Source organism: Gossypium arboreum, chromosome 6 (genome assembly GCF_025698485.1).
Source record: "Gossypium arboreum isolate Shixiya-1 chromosome 6, ASM2569848v2, whole genome shotgun sequence".
Classification (NCBI taxonomy): Eukaryota; Viridiplantae; Streptophyta; class Magnoliopsida; order Malvales; family Malvaceae; genus Gossypium; species Gossypium arboreum.
This window is the reverse complement of record NC_069075.1, coordinates 130,977,589-131,000,495: the sequence shown is the minus strand read 5'-3', so window position 1 is coordinate 131,000,495 and position 22,907 is coordinate 130,977,589. Positions and strand designations below refer to the sequence as shown.

The following is a 22,907-nucleotide window of genomic DNA, read 5'->3' as shown; positions in this document are numbered from 1 at the left end:
AAGGGGATCCAGAAATCGCTCTGGCCCTGTTCCATGAAAACTTAAATATCTCTTAAAATACGATTCATATGATCGTTTCGTTTCTTCCATATGAAAGTAGATTCATCAAGGTTAGATTACATAATTTATTCACTATTTAATTCCATTCCTACTATTTTTAGTGATTTTTCAAATTTACATCACTGCTGCTGTCAGCATCTGCCTTTAAGGTAGACTTTACCTATTTCATAGTTTCCATGATTCAACTAGCCCTTTATCATGTATAGCACAAAATATGATCATGATTAACCATTCCAATGGCCAATCATTGCAAAGCATATCCACACTTCTCAATAACCATATACATACAAAATGATTATAACACTATGCTCAAAATATATAAGCCATTTTCCAATGGCTATCCAAATATATACAACACCAAAGTACTTGACTAATAACACAAGGGCAGTCTTATACATGCCATTAGCAGAGTTCAACTAAAAGAGTACCATAAGGGCTTTGATAGTGTGGATGACTTCGACTTGGACACTCCCGAGTCCGATAGCTGACGAACCAAAATCTATAAAACAAAGAATCAAAGAAACGGAATAAGCATTTAATGCTTAGTAAGTTTTGAGTGAGGAAATCATGCACAACTAAAGTATAGCATTCATATGACTAAACGAATAATTTCATATACACATATTCTCACAATCATACCTACTTCACATTTCCAACCCTTATATTCATACATAAGGAATCAACTTGACTAAAAGCCGGAAGCTTGTTAATCGATTGAGCGAACACTATTTAGAAGGAATCAATTATTCCAATGCATATACGAAACTTACCTCATCGTTGGGATTTTACGAGCGTATTAATTGAAATTATTACAGCAAGATCAATCATTCCCAAACCCAAGTATCTTCGGGATTTAGCCGGATATAATCACTCACACAAGGCCTTCGGGTCTTAGCCCGGATATGGTTACTAGCATAAATGCCTTCGGGACTTAGCCGGATATAGTCGCTAGCACAAATGCCTTGGTCTTAGCCCGGATATAGCAACTTCGCACAAATGCCTTGGATCTTAGTCCGGATATAGTCACTAGCATAAAAGCCTTCGGGACTTAGCCCGGATATCATTCGAATAACCATGCACATATATCAATAAATCATGACACATCCATATTTCATTTTCATTACCAAAGCTCAAACACAAGACACTTATCACACTTACTAATTTCGGCTCAATAGCCACATACAAAGAGCACGATTTTGATTGGCTTTATAACATGATCTCTATACACATTTGGCTACCCGTCATAGGTATAAACTAATCACCTCAATATATAATTCAAGTAGAATCATTATATCATCGTTTATTTGTCATACTTATGTGTCATAACCTAATCGAATCATAATCTATGTTCCATTACTCGAAAACTTACCTCGAATGTTGTCGAATGATTTCAACGTCTATTCGATCACCTTTTCCTTTCCTTTGTCGGATTTAGTTCCCCTTTGCTCTTGAGCTTAATTTAACAAATAAATTGAATTAATCATTTTGAACATCAAGGAGAAATTGAAGGTACTTAGCCCATGTATATTAGGCATTAGAGTCATATATGTATGAAATCATGAATCAAATTCAACCTACTAGCCAATATTCTCCTTTAGCCGATTTTCTAAGTCAAGATAAAGCCATCAATATGCTTACCTATAGCCGAACGTACAACATCAATCTATGTATTCATTCATGTGGCCGAATATGCATGTCTATGGTGAGGCCGATTGTACACTTAATACATTCTACAAATATGGTCACTTGTATTGACTAATTACCATTTTGTTTCAAGTTCAAAGTTCGGCTAAAACACATATATACACTTGTAGTCAAATACTAACATTTGCACTTCACCTTAATAGCTAACTTAGCAACCCTTAATTTAACATATAATTATTCATAACAAAATTAAAGCATCCTCTCCATTCCATCAATTTAAAACATATACATTACTCAATAGTAGTCAAAGTCACATTTGGCCTTAGCACACAACTTCTCTACTTCATCTAACATGAACAACAACTATATTTCTCTTCTACTTCCTACCATGGCCGAATGCTTCATGAAGTTGCTAAGACCTACCTTTTTCAAATTCTCACACACACTCTATCATCTTCATACCTCATCAACACAACATCAAACACCAACCAAGAAGACAACACCCATGGCCGAATATCATCTCCCTCACATAGCAAAGATTTAAACCATGGGCTAGGTAGAACTCAAGCTAACAACTAAAATATACATGAATCTCATGGAGCAACATCAAACATACCTTAGCCTAGTTACATGCATGGCGAACCTCTTCAACCTTTCTTCTTCCTTTCTCCTTAGAATTTTCGGCCAAAGATGTTAAAGGATAAACATTTTTTTTTTCTTTTCTTTGTTTTCATCACCCTTCATCCCCTTATTTTATTACTAACTCTTTTATTTTATTCTTTCCAACATGAAACATTAACACACCATGCTTAAAATATGCTATGACCCATAGCATGGCCGGCCACTAGCTCAAATTTTGGGCAATTTGACATGCAAACCCATCATTTCTATAGCATGCATTAATAGGCCACTTTACATTTGCCTAGCACATTTCTAAATTTTCTCACATAAGTCTTATTTACTAAAATTCACCTACAATTAACAAAATTCAAATATGAAATTTTCACACATGCATATATACATATAATAAGCATAAAATATGACAGTTAATTATTTTTATGACTCGGTTTTGTGGTCCCGAAACCACTTCCCGACTAGGGTCACATTAGAGTACATCCTTTGCGTGAGGAGGCAGCGATGAGCAGCGAGGGAGGCAGAGCAGAGCAGAAAGTACGATGAGCTTCAGCTGCAGCTTCAGCAAATGATGCAGATGTTTTAGCAGTCGCAAAAGCCGCCATCTTAGACATTAGTTTTCTTCTTGTAAGAATGTTTTTAACATTGTCATATTTAACATTTTGTAAGAATATTACTTAATTTATTAATTATATCATAGATCTTTCGTTGAATTTGAAGTATCATTTAGATTTAATGTTTTTGATTATATTTTTTATGCTATATTTGCTATTTTTGGTTGGATTTCATGCTATATTTGCTGTTTTTGGTTGGATTTAATGTAGGAAGGGTTAAATATTGGTGAAAAATGTACATTTCAAATCTGCCAAAATTAGTAGCGTTTGTGAAAAAAGCGCCGCTAAAAGTCTTGATCTTTTGTGGCATTTTTTTCAGATAAACGCCGTAAAATTTGGAGGCTTCTCCTATAGCGGCATTTTTTGAGGCGCTTGGGAAAAAGCCTCTAATAGTTTTTGCGGCGCTTTGGCTAAAAAAACACCGCTAAAAGTCTGTTTTCTTGTAGTGCAATAGGGCTTTCGTCTAACATCATAGTTAGCTAGCATTCTCACAACATCAGAACTCCATCAGAAACTGAACAACCACACACATATCTCTGAGGATAAAAGAATATATAGAATACCCAGAAAAGATCATCATATTTGTTTCAACTGTAACTGTCACACACAGACATCTTTATTACTCAATTATCATTTTTCTGACTAATTCTGTCATCATGAACCCTGCATTAGACATCATATCTGAATAAGTAGACTAGCTGAGGTTAACTTTTTCTTTAACTATAACATTGCATAATCTGAATGATCTTTAGAATAATCTGATATCTTTTTTCAAAACTGTATTCACTTGTCAAACTATTTTCAACTCCGTTTGCATTACTAATTATTCCACCGTTATACTCTTTAGTTTCACACTTGTGAACTTATTCAACATAATTCTCGTGAATTTTTGTTATAAAATACCACATTGGTAAGGGGGTGAGGTCGTAACGCTTCTAACTGAACTCTCATAAATACACACATATGACTTAGCATTCATCATCAACATCATATCATCACAATTACATAATTCACTTCAAGCAAATTAACATACATAATTATGTTACACGAACTTTTCAATTATCCTTTTCAAACAAGTGTACTTAAACATACATTCCATGAATTTTGAGTAAGTTTACTCATAGCATTTACTTAACAAAACAAGTCAGGCACATAACATCATATGAATGCCACACAAACATAGATAAGCTTTTCACAATATAAACTTTCATTTCATTCATGTTTCCACATTTCTCAACTAATGGTTATCTCATTTCGTACATTATCACATACATATCATGAACTTCTATTCATACCTTTCTAAGTTCCGTCTCATCATAAACACATTTCAAATATCTCAATATCATTTTTAGTACTATCGAAAATAGCTTAGTTGGAAAGTATCTCTGTCTATAAGTAAAACAAATATTAGATCGGATCATACATATCACACTATCACAGATTTATATGGCATGTATTTCTAGACACTTTACACATCTCAATTGTTCTGAGAATCGGCTAAAACGAAGCTCTGATACCAATAAATGTAACACCCTTAACCTACATTCGTCGCCAGAACGGGGTTACAAGATGTTACTGGAGTTTACAGAATAATTACACATAATTCCACTATTTGCTCATATTCCAATCAAGCTATCTTCTCGAGTCATAGTTCTAAATTATTTATATTTGGAGCTACGGAACTCCAAATTAAGATCTGCTAATTTTCCCTGAAACTAAACTCACATATTTTCTTACCTTAAAATTTCCAGAATTTTTGGATTAGCCAATAAGTACAGTTTATTCTTCAAAGTTACCCCTGTTCTGCTATTTGACAGCTTCGACCTTTCTTTACTTACAATTAATTATCTCATTATACAGAATTCAGATGATATTACTGTTTTTTTTTGAAAATAAACTCATTAAGGATTTTAAGTATATAAATTATAACCCATACTTATTTTTATATCATTTTTAATGATTTTCCCAAATCAAAACAGGGGATTTCAAAATCATTCTGACTCTGTCTCACAAAAATTCAAATATCTCATAAAATAAGATTATTTTGCTTACACCGTTTCTTCTATGTAAAAATAGACTCAATAGGCTTTAATTTCATATTCTATTAAACCTCTAAGTCGCTTTCCAAAATTTTTGGTGATTTTTCAAATTTGGACTACTGCTGCTGTCCAAAAACTGTTGTAGTGAAAAATGTTGATAACTATGTTCATAACATATTCACTTCCTTTCAATTAAACCCTATACATGCCATATAAACCTTAAAATGCACAATAAAATTTACCAAAGTAATCTGGATAGTGTGGCCTGATGTGTTGATCTGATCCATCGGTTTCACGTCAATCTACAAAGAACATTTAACACACAAGAGTAAGCTTATGAAAGCTTAGTAAGCTCATAGGCATAGAAAAATAAATCTTATCGAATATTAGTTTTCCAAAATTCAAATCATATGGACATTTCAAGTAAGTTACTTTCATCTTGAAAGTCATAATCTCATTTAAAAAAAATTACTTAATTGAGCTCAATAATAATAATGATAACATTACTTACATTTCTTTTTCCACATGTTACATTTACGACTTACCAATTTTTCCATTCAAGGAACGACTTACGGATTTGAGTACATCGTGATTTGAAGCCCGAAGTCTAGCTGAAGCACATAAGTGCTAAATGGAAGCCTGAAGGTTAACTAAAGCACAGAAGTGTTAAACAGAAGCCCGAAGGCTAACTGAAGCACACAAGTGCTAAACAGAAGCCCAAAGGCTAACTGAAGCTTATCAGAGCTGAACTGAAATCCCAAAAGGGTTAACTGAAACTCATATGAGTTATTGGAAGCTTGTAAGAGCTAAACAGAAAGCAAACACGAGAATTCACAACAAATGCTGAATCTCGGTTTACTTGGGTAATTTATCATCAATTCATTTTTTCACTGAACGATCGTACTCATTTTCTGCGTTCCGTTCCTCCGAAATACTTAGTTCAATTTCGTAACTTTTGTACATAATTTACTTATTTTCAACAATTAACATACATAAATATTAGTCACCATTCATAAAATGATATTGAAATTTAATAATTTAACCGTACGAACTTGCTTGGGAAAATTCGCAGAAGTCATACAAGTTCAGGGACTAATCGACTATTTTCTCTTTTCCACAATTCACTTCGGGTTCTTGATCTATATTTGTAAAATCATTCATTCATTAGCATTCATTTCAATTTTACTCTACTTTACAGTTTATACCCTTTAATTTCCTAAATTATACTTTTTCCCCAATTTTTTTAGTTTTTACAATTGAGTCCCTGCTCAATTAACCCATTAATTGAGCTAAATTTTCTCAATTAACACTTTAATTATTCATTATAAGCTACTAAACAACCTTTAAAAACCAGAATTTCAGTACCAAATCTTAATTCACAACTTTTTCACAATTAGGTCCTAAAATTAATTTCTATCAAAATCACTTAAAAAAATCATCATATAATAAAATAAGAACTTCAATTCCATAATAATTCACCATAATCATACAACACTTATTCATGGTAACTTTTAAAGTCACCCATAAAATCAAAAACTAATGAATTAGATAATTGGACCTAATTGTAAAAGTCACAAAAACATAAAATTACTAAGAAAAAGTAAAAATTAAACTCCACATATGTAAAAATATGAAAAACCAGAAACTTCCAGACCTCCCATGGTGTTTTTGCTGAAGAAAAATGATGATATCCCTAGATTTTTCAATTTTGTCTTTATTTTATATGTGTAATTTGCAAAATTTCCAATTTTGCCCTTATTTCTCCTTGTCTTTTTGTTGATTTTCTTGCCTAAACCATTCAGCCCATATAATTTGGGTCTAATTGCCTTTTAAATCACTCCTTATTAGTCACTTAAGCTATTTAATCACTTTACCAAATTTTGCACTATTTTCAATTTAGTCCTTTTTAATTAATAGACTAACTAAACGTTAAACTTTTCTAACGAAACTTTAATACTAACTCAATAACACTCCATAAATATTTATAAAAAATTTATGGCTCGATTTATGAATTCGAGGTCTCCATACCTCGTTTTCAACCCGATTTAACTAATTAATTCTTTTAAATCAGAAAATTCACTAATTACAAAAAAAAAACTTCTATAATCACACTTGACTCATAGGTATTAATTTATTAAATTTTCAACTCACTCGTCGAATTTAGTGATCTTGAATCACTGTTTCCGACACCATTAAAAATTGGGTTGTTACACCACTAATGGTCGCGTTGTCCTATACATGCCATTATACCAAAATGATTTCACTAAGGATACCCAAAATAAGTTAGTTGATAATGTGACGATGCTCCAACGATCCAACCTTCGCGAGCTTCTGAGCACTATAAAACAGGGAAAATAAAACTGAGTAAGCATTACATGCTTAGTAAGTTCATATAACGGAAACTAAACTTACCAATCCCGTTTATTAAATCTAAGTATACAATATCATGTTTACCATCCATTATCAATATTGCCTAAACACATGTATTCAATCAAACATGTTAGTCACGAAAATCTTCATATCAATCAAGTAAACATAGATGTGCTCATCATACAATTTTCCTTCAAGACATTATTCATTTCATTCCATAATTCTCTTATCATGCCAAGAGTCTTGTCCGTTGAATCCTCGAAATTTCGATGGATACTCAAGTAGTACACTCGAGGTGTAAGATTCAATAATCCGTCAATTCTCATTCAAGGGTACCCTTTAGGGCACTTAACCAAGGAACACACTCTCGAGCCACATATCGTATAATAGGATTACCAGTCCAGGCTAAATCCTTTATATAACGTATGCTCAAAAGAGTTCAATTAGAATTACCAGTCCAGGCTAAACCTAATCATAACTTATACTCGAGAGGTATTATGTCAGGATTACCCATCCGGGCTAAATCCTTCCTATAATGAGGTCAATAGGATTACTCTTCTAAGCTAAATCCCGTCCGCAATAAATACAGGACCTCATCCATTTCTGGAAAGTGCATATGTTCATCGGAATTCAGTATTCAATCAGGACATAACCCCTTTTTCACCATTTTTAAGCATGTATTAATTTTTCATATTTGTAACATCCAATTAAATCACATAAATGATAATCAGATCTCATACAATCACAACATTTAATTTAACATAATTACATGCTCGATTTAAATTACACGAACTTACCTCGACAGTTGTTCGCATATAAAATCTACTAATTCGAAACCTTTTCTTTTCCTTGGTCTAACCTCGAATGTGAGTTGTCTGGATCTATATAAATAACTTTAATCATAAATTTCTCATAATTCATACTCATTTGGACTCAATTTATGTCCTAGAAAATTACCATTTTGCCCCTAACTTTTTCATAAATTCCAATTTTGTCCCTAGGCTTGGAAAATGAAACTTGTGCAGTTTACTCCCTATTCCAAGCCTAACCAAAATCCCATTACAAAATTTATAGCACATGTATTCATGAAAATTCAAAATTTTTCATCAAATTTAACAACTTTACATTTTAGTCCCTAAATCATGTTTTCATCAAAAATCACTTTGTAAAAATTGTTTATCTATCAACAACCTTTCATTTTATACCATAAATTTCTAATTTTCAGCATATTCATCCATGACCCAAATTTCATACCGTGATAAATTTTCAAATTAATCCCCTAAATAGATAAATTTTTAAAAATATCAAAATTACTAAAAATAGGACAAGGAAACTTACCAAATTAAGCCTTGAAAGTTTTTTCTCTCTCTTCTAGGGTTTTCATATAATTTTGGGGTTGAATATGACAAAATAATAAGATGATATTTTTTATCATCTTTTTAATTAATTAATTATTTCAATTTCCAATTTAGTCCCTACTATTTTCTAATTCTTCCATGAATGAGTCACCAAAATCTACATACTTTTCTTTAGTGGTCTAATTACCATATAAGGACCTCTAGTTTTAAATTCCATAGCTATTTAGTCCTTATAGCTACTAGAATTCAACTTTCGAATTTTATGCGGTTTAGTCCTTCTTGTAATTAAACACTTGATCGATAAAATTTTTGTATCAAAATTTTCACATGACATATCAATCATAATACAGACCATATAATAAAATAAAAATAAACTTTATTTTCGAATCGGATTTGTGGTCTCGAAATCACTGTTTCGATTTTACTGAAAAATGGGCTGTTATAACTCTCCCCTTTTAAGGATTTTCGTCCTCGAAAATCTTACCAGTAAAAAAATTCGGGTATTGCTTCCTCATAGTGTCCTTTGGTTCCCAGGTAGCTTCTTCTATACTGTGGCGTTGCCAAAGAACTTTTACTAATGCTACCTTTTTATTTCTTAGCTCTTTTATTTCACGTGCCAAGATTTTGATCGGCTTCTCACTATAAGTCATATCAGGCTGAATCTCAACTTTAGTTGGAGAAATAAAATGTGAAGGATCCAATCGATACAGTCATAACATAGACACATGAAAAACATTATGAATCCGATCAAGTTCTGGTGGTAAAGCTAGCCGATAAGCAACTGGTCCAATTCTTTCTATTATCTCATATGGCCCAATGAACCGTGGACTCAGTTTTCCTTTACGACCAAACCAGAGAACTTTCTTCCAAGGTGATACTTTCAAGAATACCTAGTCACCAACCTGAAATTCTATTTCTTTTCATTTAAGATAAGCATAGGAATTTTGACAATCAGAGGCTACTTTCAAACTGTCTCGAATTACTTTCACTTTTTCCTCAGTTTCACGGGCTAAGTCAGCTCTGTGTAACTTTTTCTCACTGAGTTCTATCCAATACAATGGAGTTCTGCATTTGAGACCATACAAATCTTTATATAGTGCCATTTTGATGCTGGACTGATAACTGTTATTGTAAACAAACTCAACTAAAGGTAAATCCTTTTCTCAGTTACCTTCAAACTCAAGTATACAACACTGTAGCATATCTTCCAAAAATCTGTATAACACATTCAGATTGATTAACTACCTGTGGATGAAATGCAGTGCTAAAGTGTAACTGAGCACCCAGAGCTTATTGCAATTTGCTCTAGAATCGAGATGTAAACTGAGGGTCTCTATCTGATATAATAGAGATAGACACTCCATGTAATCTGAAAATCTTAAAGACATATAATTCAGCCAATCTGTCTAAAGAATAATCCATATGTCCTGGTATAAAGTGTGCAGACTTTGTCAATTGATCAACAATCACCCAAATGGCATCTTTCTTCTTTGGAGATAGGGGTAATCTCGATACAAAGTCCATGGTAATTCTTTCCTATTTCAATTCCGGTATCGTAACTGGCTGTAATAGCCCAGAAGGCAACTGATGTTCAACTTTTACTTGCGAACATATCAAACATTTAAATACAAACTCAGAAATATCTCATTTCATTCCTAGCCACCAGTACATGTTTTTCAGATGATTGTACATTTTGTTACTACCAGGATGAATAGACATGTTACCATTATGAGCTTCATTCAAAATCTTTTGTACTAGTTCTAAACTTTTCGGTACACATACCCTGTCTCTAGATAACAAACAACCATTAGTCTCGATTTGAAATTCTGAGTCAGGAGTTGATTCAATTTGTATCCGTTTTGCTTGCAACTTACTATCATTTTTTTGAGCTTCAGATATCTGCTACAGAAATGTCGGTCTAGCTTTTAACTCAGCTATAATTAAACCATCATCAGATAATGAAAATTGAGTATTCATAGCTCGCAAGGAAAACATGGATTTTCTGCTCACAGCATCAGTAACCACATTGGTTTTTCCCGAATGGTCGTCAATAACAAGATTATAATCTTTCAGTAATTCAAGCCACCTGCGCTGTCTCAAATTCAAGTCTTTCTGTGACATCAAATACTTCAAACTTTTATGATCAGTGAATACATGACATTTTTCACCGTACAAATAATGTCTCCATATTTTCAATGCAAATAGAATTGCTGCCAATTCAAGATCATGTATCGGGTAATTTCTTTCATGTGGTTTTAGCTGTCTTGAAGCATAGACTACTACTTTACCTTCTTGCATCAAAACAAAGCCTAAACCATTCAATGAGCATCACTATAAATTATAAATTCCTTACCCGATTCAGGCTGAACTAACACAGGTACTTCTGTCAATAATGCTTTCAACCTGTCAAAACTCTGCTGACATTTATCCGACCACTCAAATTTTACATCTTTATGCAATAAACAAGCCATTGGAGAAGCTATCATAGAAAACCCTTTTACAAACCTTCGATAATAATAAATGGTATTATAGTGGGTCGAAAGTGTTTTTATATATATTATATACGTGTGTGATATTAGATTATATTGTAACATATAATTAATTTTCATATTATAATCTCTTTGCAGGTTAAGTACATATTTTATTCATCCAAGAAAGGCAAAATGTTAGTACAAATTACACTCATGTCCTACTAGACCGTTACAAACAATGGTATCATCTTAGCTATTTATAGTTAATTTTTGATCTCTACATCTATGATCAGAAGCATTTACTACCAAAAAATATAGATAAAAGAAAAAATATTCTCATTTTCATATCTCTTAAGGAGCACAAGACCTCAATATATATACAAGTAATGTTCCATAATTTTTCCTATAAAGGAAACATTTTGTAACAAAAAAATAGTAACAAACAAATGGTAAATGGTGAATCAGTTGAGAATTGAGTTGAGCTGGCTTTTCTATTTGTTATTCATTTTCTCTGATATTCCCTCTGCATTGCCTTGCTGAAATTCTTCAAGTGCAGTAACATTCAGTTGACCTCGAAATCTAGAAAATGCACTTGGTTATGCCTTGAAACATAGTTCACTTGAAGCTTTCCATTCAAGACCATGTCACGCACAAAATGCAAAATTAGCTCAACATGTTTGACACGTGCATGTAAGATTGGGTTTACAGCCAAGGCTACAGAGCTGGAATTATCACACCACACCATTGGAGCCTAAAGAGATTCCTATCTCACTAAGAAGAGACTGAAACTAAATTATCTCTGCAGTAGCATTTGCAAGGCTTTTGTATTCAGCCTTAGATGTGGACCTAGACACAACCCCTTGTTTCTTAGACGACCATCCAATCAAGTTGTCACCAAGATAGATGAAAAAACCAAATGTTGACTTGCGGTCTTCAAGTGAGCTTACCTAATCAGCATCAGAGAACCCCGTCAGGCGGATTGCCGAGGGTTGAAAAACTAGACCATAATTTAACATACCTCGAGCGTACCTTAAGATTCTTTTTACTATAGTCCAATGCACATCATATGGCAAGTGCATATACTGTGAGACTTTATTCACTGCAAATGTAATGTTAGATCGAGTTAAATAGATATATTGAAGGCCATCTACAATCTGCCTATATTTGGTCCCCATCTTGAAAGTGTGAACCAACAAGAGAGGACGACATTGGTGAGTTAACCATAGGCGTAGCAACAAACTTGGTATTCCATATCAAGTCCAAGAATAAAACTAAGCTCTCCTAAATCATTTAGAGAAAACTGACTATCGAGAGATTGAATAACTAATTCAATCGAAGAATTAGGGTCACCAGTAACTATGATATCATCGACATAAACAAGAAGAAACACATTACTACCAGTAAGGTACTGTTTGAAGAACAATAAATAATTAGCCTTGGAAGACTGAAATTGCAAGTCCTAAACTAAGAAATCATGAAGTTTTTTAAACCAAGCTCTAGGAGCCTGTTTAAGCTCGTACAGAGCCTTGTTAAGTTTACAAGCTAGCAGATTTCCATGAGCATTAGTAACCTCGAACCCTGGTGGTTGTCTCATGTATACCTTATCAGCCAAACTCCCATTCAAGAATGCATTGTTGACATCCGCATGTCTTAACTTCCACCTTTTAAAAACAACTAAAGAAAGCATAGTGTGCACTGTGTTAGCTTTAATAACAAGACTAAATGTTTCATGATAATCCTTACCCGTAGCTTGAGAGAAGCCTTGTGCTATGAGGCGTGCCTTGTTTCAAACAACTGAGCTGTCAAGATTCTTTTTGTTTTTAAACAACCACTTAAACCCAACAATGGGGTGATTTGGAAGAGGGATAACCAAATCCCAGGTGCCATTAGTAGTCAGAGCCTGTAATTCGTCAACAACAACATCTTTCCATAATGGGATAGACATGAATTCATGAATGTTGGAGGGTTCCATTGTACTAGCAGTTGCAACATAGGCTTTAGGTTTGAAAATGCCATCCTTACTCCTTGTAACCATAGAATGGGTGTTGTGAGGAGGAGGTGGATGAGGATCATACTATGTAGCACTTGTTGAAGAATTATGAGACAACAGGCTGTTAATAGAATCAGATGAGACTGATGGAAGCAAAGTGTGGGAGCTTTCATGAGAAGTAGTAGCGGGGAGAAGCAATGAAGACTCAGGTAGAGTAGAAGAGACCACAACATGTTGTGGTGAAAGGAGAAGTGGTAGTGTACATGTAGAATCATTGGTGGTAGAGCTATTGACTAGAGAGACTGTAGATAAATCAGAATGATTAACATAAGGAAACACACCCTCATCAAATTGTACATGTAGCGAAATTAAGCTCTTGCAATGTTTTTCGACACATTTGTACCCTTTGTAACTTGGAGCGTACACCAAAACTATGCACAGAGTGGATCAAAACTAAAGCTTGTGTCTGTTATATGGTATTAGATGAGGGTAGCAAAGACAACCAAACACTTTGAGGAATTTGTAATCAGGTTGTTGGTTAAACAACTTCTCTGTAAGGGATACACCATGGATTGCTTTTATAGGCAGTAAGTTTATTAGATAGACAACAGAAGTGAAAACATCAATCCGATATGATAGAGGTAATGATACTTGAGCAAGAAGGGCTAAGCTAGTTTCAATTATCTATCAGTGGTGCCTTTCAATCGGTCTATTTGTTCAGAGGTACGTTGGCAGGAAACACGATGTTGAATGCCAAAAAGTTGGCGACGAAGGTGAAAAATACGAAATTCCCCACCTCCATCACTTTGAATTTTTTTGATCTTAGTTCCTAACTACAACTCAATATTTTGTTTAAAGAATAAAAATGCTTATAAGGCATTTGACTTGTTCCAAAGAAAGTAGATGTATGTCGAGAGAAACAATCCACAAATGAAATATAATATTTATAACCATTAGAATAACAAGGATTAGGGCCCCATAGATCCATAACAACCAGTTCACGTGGTGCAGTATAGACAGATGTGGAAGACTTAAATGGAGTTTGTGACTCTTGCCAAGAGCACACGTGTTACAAAGTCAAGGAAATTTGATTTGTGGAACAATGATATTACATTATTGTAACACATTCGCTAAAACTTCAGTGGAAGGATGACCCAAACGTTGATGCCACCGAGTGAGCTGAGTTATGGTTTCGAGAGTCATATACTTGCTAGTAGATGCGTCATGGATAAAGAAACTAAAGACAATGTTATTGAAAGCAATAAATTGTTTTGTGGAAGGTGTGGGTAGCAGTTGATATAACCCATTTGACTCAACGCCTTGATGCAAGATCTTATGAGACATCAGATACTTCACATAGTAACACGAGGGATGAAATTCAAAGAACACATTATATTATGTTGTAAACTTAGAAATTGACAAAAGATTTTTGTCTATTGCAGGAACATATAGCAAATCAGTAAGAGGCATGTGAATGGAACTAGAAGAAATATACGACTCGCCAATGGGAAATATAGAAGCAGAATTCCCATTCCCTACAATCACTTTACCTGAGCCAATTTAAGGGTTGCAACTAGAAAACTTGAACGGATCATTACTCAAATGAACCATGGCACCATTATCGGGATACCAAGTTGCATCGGCGACAATGCCTGTGGTAGTAGGCTTGGAAGCAGTGGATGAAAAATCACCTACACATGAATGAACAATAAAGTGGAAAGAGGGCTTGTAAGAATTAGTATGAAAAAAAAGGGCTTCAGGATGACAATGCCCAATAAAACCATTATCTATGTACATACGTGGGTTAAACAAGGGCCAAACTTGTGCGAGTGATAGGACTAGAATAAATGATCCATATAGCCAAATCCCAGAGTTAGAAACAACACCAATAGAATCTTTATAGGAATCATCATAGTGATAAAAGCACCGGCGAGCTATATGGCCAATTTTTCCTGAAACATCTATCGATGGAACTAGGTTACGGAGTATTATTGGAGTTTACAGAACAAATAGAAAGAAATTTCAAACATTTCACATCATATAATATTCATATCATAAACTAATCAAAATCAAACATATTGTCCCTTATATGAGCCCTTGAGGACCAAAATACGCATTAGAAACAAGTCGGGACTAAATCAAATGCTCAAAGGAATTTTTGCAAAACACGAAAGTTCTTCATGCTGCAGGGGTCACACGGTGTGGGCATTCAAAATAGGGACACACGCCGTGTCCCAGCCTGTGTCCATGGTCGTGTAACTCTTTGACTTGGGCTACATGGCTAAACCACCAGCCCATGTGCTAGGCTGTGTGAGCATACTGTTTTGTACAATTTAAAAGATACATGGGACACACGACCGTGTCTTTGGCCGTGTGTCACACACGGCTGAGACACACGCCCGTGTGGATGAAAATAGGCCAATTTCCAAGGCACATTTCTCACCCAATTTGACATCAATCTAACCCAACATTTTTGCACGTCAACAAGACATAACAAGGCATTCAAAACAAGCCAAAATCAAGCCTTAAACATGAAGTATCATCACATACAACCAATATGCCTTAGGCACCTCAAATGAAAACTTAAAGGCATATCAGCCAAGTGTCTCAACTTATCTAAATGACCAAATTCATATATGCATATTCAAGCCACATTTTACTTTCTTTCATTCTACCATATCAATCACACATCAAAAAGGATAAGGTCATTTATATACACATCAAAATATACCAAAAACAAGCCATATACATGGTTAACCTCAACAAAACATTTGTATGCCATTATTGGCTAAAATAACCTATACATGCCATTATATCCGAGATTAATTTACTGAAAGTACCAAAAGGACTGATGGATAGTGTGAAATAACTCTGACCAGCTTCCAACCCGAACGAGCTTCCAAATTACTATAAAATATAGAAAAATAACACAGAGTAAGCATTTAAGCTTAGTAAGTTCGTATAACACGAAATTTAACTTACCATATATCCATACAATAGGTAAGTGAACATAGCATATCTCAACCAATTTGGCCAAAAGCCTAAACACATGATCACCAACATATTAGCCATGAAAATCACATATAAGATTTAACACACATGGTTGAATTCACCAAACAATCACATTTCATGTTTTCCATATAAATACCAATAATAGTTCATATCGAACTTATATAATCTCGTAACAGAACTGTGTCTGTTGAATCATTTAGAATATTGTTGGATATAGGGTAGTACACACGAGGTGTACTGAATTGTAATTCGTCAATTCATATACTTGTATAATTATACGAGCTGTAAATAGTAAGCTCTTCTGAGCTGAATAACAGGAAGCTATGAGAGCTGAATAACTGGAAGCTCATAAGAGCTGAAATTGGTGACCCTAATGACATGTCATTTGTATCCTACAGATTCCTAAGGTTCAAAAGGGCTTGGTAATTGTCGACTATACGACCGGCATTTATTCATGGCAATTCATAAAAAATAATTCAGTTTATCACATATAAATGTATAACTTAATTACACGAACTTACCTCAACGAGTTTATGTAGATACGAAGGCGACTAATCCAATAATTTTCCTTTGCCTTGATCTAACTCCGTACTAGGTTTAATTGGATCTATACAAATGAATTTAACTCAATTCAATATAATTCATATTCAATTTAGTCCAACGCATATTTTGGAAAAATTACTATTTTTCCCCTATACTTTTAATTCATTGCAATTTAGTCCCTAAGCTCGGAAAATGAAATTCACACAATTTAATCCTTACTCAAGCCTAACCGATTTCTATACCTATTAATAGCAGCCCATATATTTCATAAAATTCACAAATTTTACCATAAATTTATCATCTTTTCAATTTAATCCCTAATTGATAATTTCATCAAAATTCTCTTTATAAAAGTTATTTATTTAACAACAACCTTTCATTTTTTATCATAAAACTTCAAAATTCAAGCACACTTATAAGTGGAAAAACCCTAATACTTTAACAGTATTGTAAATTAATCCCCGAACTAGCTATATTAAGCTACTACGATATCGAAAATATAGAAATAATTAAAAACGGGACAAAAATACATACCTAATTGAGCAAAATAAGCTTGCTAATATTTCAAGCTTCCATGGCTAGATTTTCTCTCTTTTTTTATTTTTTAATTTTTATTTTGGTGGTAGATGATGATAATAGATGATATTTGTTTATTTTATTAATTTATTAAAATTTTAAGTACAAATTTTAAAATTAACCTTATTATTTCATTAAATTTCCAATGATGACTATTCATACTTATCCACTAACCACTTTAATGGTCTATTTATTATATAAGGATCTCCAATTTAAAATTCTATAGCTATTTAATACTTTTAGCTATTAGAACTCAACTTTTGCACTTAATGCAATTTAGTCATTTTTATCAAATTAGGCATGTAAACGGTAAAATTTCTTAACAAAATTTTTATACTGTATTTCCATTATACTATAAACCATAGAATAATAAAAATAAATTTTCTTGACTTCGAATTTACGGTCCCAAAATCACTGTTCTGATTTAACTGAAAATGGCTGTTACAACTCTCCCCCTAAATGAATTTTCGTCCTCGAAAATCTTACTAGTAAAGAGGTTCGGATATTGATTTCTCATAATTTCCTCGGGTTCCTAGGTAGCTTCTTCTATTCGATGTCGCTGCCAAAGAAATTTTACTAAAGCTACATTTTTATTTCTCAATTCTTTCACCTCTCGTGCCAGAATTCTAATCGGTTCTTCACTGTATGTCAAGTCAGGTTGGATCTCAACATCCATCGGGGAGATAACATGTGAAGGGTCAGATCGGTACTGTCGTAACATAGACACATTAAAGACATTTTGAATCTTTTCTAGCTCTGACGGTAAAGCTAATCGATACGCAACAGGTTAGATTCTTTCAATAATCTCATATAGCCCGATAAATCGTGGACTTTGCTTTTCTTGATGACCGAATTGAAGAACTTTCTTCCAAGGTGAAACTTTCAAAAATACTTTGTCACCAACTTGAAACTCTATATCTTTACATTTAAGATCTGCATAAGAGTTCTGACGATTTGAAGCTGCTTTTAAGCTATCTTGGATCACTTTTACTTTTTCCTCAGTCTCGCGAATCAAATCAACCCATGTATCTTTTTCTCACTGAGCTTAGTCAAATACAACAGAGTTCGGCATTTGCGACCATACAAAGCCTCATACGGTGCCATTTTTATGCTTAACCGAAAACTATTATTATATGCGAATTCAATTAACGGCAAATATTTCTCCTAATTTTCTATATAAGCTCTGAATTCTTTGGTACACAAACTTTACCTCTGGATAACAAACAACCATCAGGTCCTATTTGAAATTCTGAATCAGAAGTCGACTCAGACTATACTCGTTTAGGTCGCAACTCATTATCACATTTCTGAGCTTCATAGATTTACTGTAAAAATATCAGTCTCGCTTTTAACTCAGTTATGATCGAGCCATCATCAGATAATGACAATCGAGTATTCATCACCCGCAAAACAAACAAGGATTTTCTAATAAAAGCATCAGTAACTACGTTTGCTTTTCCCGGATGATAATCAATAACTAACTTATAATCTTTCAATAGTTTGATCCATATACACTGTCCCAGATTCAAATATTTCTGCGAAAGTTGATACTTTAAACTCTTTTGATCGGTAAATATATGTCATTTTTCATCGAACAAATAGTGTCACCAAATTTTCAACGGAATAACTATAGCTGCCAACTCTAAGTCATGTGTCGAATAGTTCTTTTCATCTGGCTTTAACTGTCTGGAAGCATAAGCTATTACTTTACCATCTTGCATCAAAACACGGCCTAAACCATTCAATGACACATCACTGAACATCCCAAATTCCTTACCCGATTCAGGTTGAACTAGAACTGGTGCTTCAGTCAATAATTCTTTCAACTGGTCAAAACTTTGCTAACATTTATTAGACCATTCAAACTTCACATCTTTTTGTAATAGTCATGTCATTGGTATAGCTATCATCAAAAATCCTTTTACAAATCTCCGGTAAGAACCAGCTAATCCTAGAAAACTTCTAACTTCAGATACGTTTCTCGGTGGTTTTGCAGTTAACAATCATTGAAATTTTATTCGGATCAACCTTGATACCTTCAGCCGATACTATATGCCCTAGAAAACTAACTTCCTGAAGCCAAAACTCATATTTGCTAAATTTAGCAAACAGTTGTTTATCTCGAAGGTTTCCAGAACAATTCTCAAATGCTAAGCATGTTCAGTTTCATCTCGGGAATATATCAAAATATCATCAAGAAATGCCACGACAAATCTATCTAAATATGGTCTGAAAATTCTATTCATCAAATGCATAAAACTGCAAGTGCGTTTGTAACACCCCTAACCCGTATCCATTGGTGGAACAAGGTTACGGAGCATTACTAGAGTTTATAGAATAATTTCATGTAATTAATTTCATTTACTATTCATATACGAAACTAATCGTATTGTCCCTTGAATGGACCATTGTGGCCCAATTTAAACATTAGAATCAAGTCGGGACTAAATCGGGAACTCAAAAATTTTTCACAAAATTTCAAAATTATTCTTATATACAGGGGTCACACGCCCGTGTGAGTAGGCCTTGTGGTTTACATGGCCAAGTGACATGCCCATGTCTCAGGTCGTGTGGGCATTCGATGTGAGGCACACAGTCGTGTCCCAACCCGTGTCCTTACCCGTGTAACTCTCTGACTTGTGCCACACGGCTAGCCACACGCTTTTGTGCTAGGCCGTGTGGTCAATTTAATTTTCAAAAATTAAGTGCAGGGTTCACACGGCTAAGACACACGCCCGTGTTCAAGGCCATGTGTCACACATTGCTGAGACACATGCCCGTGTCTCTACTCGTGTGCCCAATTCTGAGCATTCTGTTTCTCAATTTTTAATATGCAGGGGGCACAAGGCCAAACCACATGCCCATGTGTCAGACCGTGTGTTATACACGGTCAAGACACATGCCTGTGTGTCTACCCGTGTGGACAAAATAAGACCATTTCCTAGCCTTATTTGTCACCCAAAATTAACCTTCAACCAAAAACAACATTTGCATATATTTTCCAACCAATTCAAGTCATATAAATCAAGAAAACATCAATAACATGTATGAAATAACATCACATACATTCATATGATCAAACTTACCTTTTAGTAAAGACTTATATTTTATCCTAATTCAATCTAACCAATCATATACATATATGTTAATCATGATATATATAACCTCATAATAATATACCAAAACAAACCATTATTAGCCATTCCAATGGCTAGATTACAAACATCTATTTACAAGCCATCAATTGGCCAAGTTAATCTATACATGCCATTATACCAAAATAAGTTTACTATTTTTACCAAAATAAGCTAGTTGATAGTGTGATGATACTCATACCAATCTCCAACCTTTACGAGTGTCTGAGCACTATAAAACAGAGAAAATAAAACCTAGTAAGCATTTAACGCTTAGTAAGTTCGTATAACGGGAAGTAAACTTACCGATCATATTAATTTAAATAAGCATAACAATATAATGTTTTCCAACGAACTAACAAATTTTCCTAATTACATACACTCAAATAAGCCAGTTAGTTACATAATTCTCATGTACATCAAGTAAGCATGGATGAGCTCATCTTGCTTTAAACCTTCAGGTATTTCAGGAGCATTCGAGATATAGTTCTCTTAGTCTCACAATTTCTCATGTCAAGAATTTATTCCGTTGAATTATTAAAATATCGATGGATATTCAAGTAGTACACTCAAGGTGTACAAAGCTGTAAACTGTTAACTCATAATCAAGGGTACCCATTAGGGCACTTACTCAGAGAGCATACTCTCGAGCCAGATATCAGGATGCTCAGATGAGCCATGTAACAGGACACTTATCTGGGCTAAGTAGGAAAGTCATAAGAGTTTTACTCAAGGATCTTATGTAGCTTAACAGATAACTCCAGAAAGTTAATATCAGGGAGCACCAAATAAGGTAATGGAGAGTTCAAGGCCCGTGTGAGTAGGCCATGTAGCTCACACGGCCAAGTGACATGCCCATGTCTCAGGCCGTGTGGGCATTCGATGTGAGGCACACGGTCGTGTTCCAGCCCGTGTCCTTACCCGTGTAACTCTTTGACTTGTGCCACACGGCTGGCCACACACTTTTGTGCTAGGCTGTGCGGTCAATTTAATTTCCAAAAATTAAGTGTAGGGTTCACACGACCAAGACACATGCCTGTGTTCTAGGCCATGTGTCACACACTGCTGAGACACACGCCCTTGTCTCTGCCCATGTACCCAATTTTGAGCATTTTATTTCTCAATTTTTAAGATGCAAGGTACATAAGGCCAAACTACATGCCCATGTGCCACACCATTTGTCACATATGGTCAAGACACACGCCTGTGTATCCACCCATATGGACAAAATAAGACCATTTCCTAACCTTATTTCTCACCCAAATTTAACCTTCAGCCTACAAAAATAGTTGCATATATTTTCCAACCAATTCAAGTCATTAATCAAGAAAACATCAATAACATGTATGAAATAACATCACATACATTCATATGATCAAACTTACCTTTTAGTAAAGACTTATATTTTATCCTAATTCAATCTAACCAACTGCATACATATATATTAATCATGATATATATAATCTCATAATTCTATACCAAAACAAACCATTATTAGCCATTCCAATGGCTAGATTACAAACATCTATTTACAAGCCATCAATTGGCCAAGTTAATCTATACATGCCATTATACCAAAATAAGTTTACTATTCTTACTAAAATAAGCTGGTGGATAGTGTGATGATACTCCAACCAATCTCCAACCTTTGCGAGATTCTGAGCACTATAAAAGAGAGAAAACTAAAACCTAGTAAGCATTTAATGCTTAGTAAGTTCGTATAATAGGAAGTAAACTTACCGATCATATTAATTTAAATAAGCATAACAATATCATGCTTTCCAACAAATTAGCAAATTTTCCTAATCACATACACTCAAATAAGCAAGTTAGTCACATAATTCACATGTACATCAAGTAAGCATGGATGAGCTCATCTTGTTATAAACCTTCAGGTCTTTCAGAAGCATTTGAGATATAGTTATCTTAGTCTTACAATTTCTCATGTCTGGAATTTATTTCGTTGAATTATTAAAATATTGATGGATATTCAGGTAGTACACTTAAGGTGTACAAAGCTATAAACCGTCAACTCATAATCAAGGGTACCTATTAAGGCACTTACTCAGAAGCACACTCTCGAGCCAGATATTAAGATGATCAAATGAGCTATGTCACAGGACACTTATCTAGGCTAAGCAGGAAAGTTATAAGAGTTTTACTCAGGGAGCTCATAGAGCTTAACAAATAACTCCGAAGAGTTAATATCAAGGAGCACCAGATAAGGTAACAGAGAGTTCAAGCGAGCCATGTCAGAAAGCCCATAAGAGCCTATATCAGGACGCTCATATAGAGTATCATTCATGTCCGCATTATATGCTGGATTACAACCGATAGAATCATGTAATAGGACGCTCACACAGAGCTGCGGTAGTGCACAACACATGCATAATCACTACCGATCAGGATGCTCGCAAGAACTATTTAACAGGATGCTCGAGAGGGCTAAAACAAGATTGCTCG

The 22,907-nt window shown here is 34.3% G+C and overlaps 1 protein-coding gene across 1 annotated transcript; it reads right to left on the bottom strand.

The window, feature by feature from the left end:
• Positions 1-11,977: 11,977 nt before the first annotated feature.
• On the bottom strand, positions 11,978-13,224 carry LOC128293834 (uncharacterized mitochondrial protein AtMg00810-like). Its single transcript, XM_053029382.1, has 4 exons — positions 13,019-13,224; positions 12,790-12,850; positions 12,430-12,597; positions 11,978-12,136 (listed from the first exon to the last, which is right to left on the bottom strand). The coding sequence occupies exons 1-4, from the start codon at positions 13,222-13,224 to the stop codon at positions 11,978-11,980; spliced, it is 594 nt and encodes a 197-aa protein (XP_052885342.1).
• Between the last annotated feature and the right edge of the window lie 9,683 nt (positions 13,225-22,907).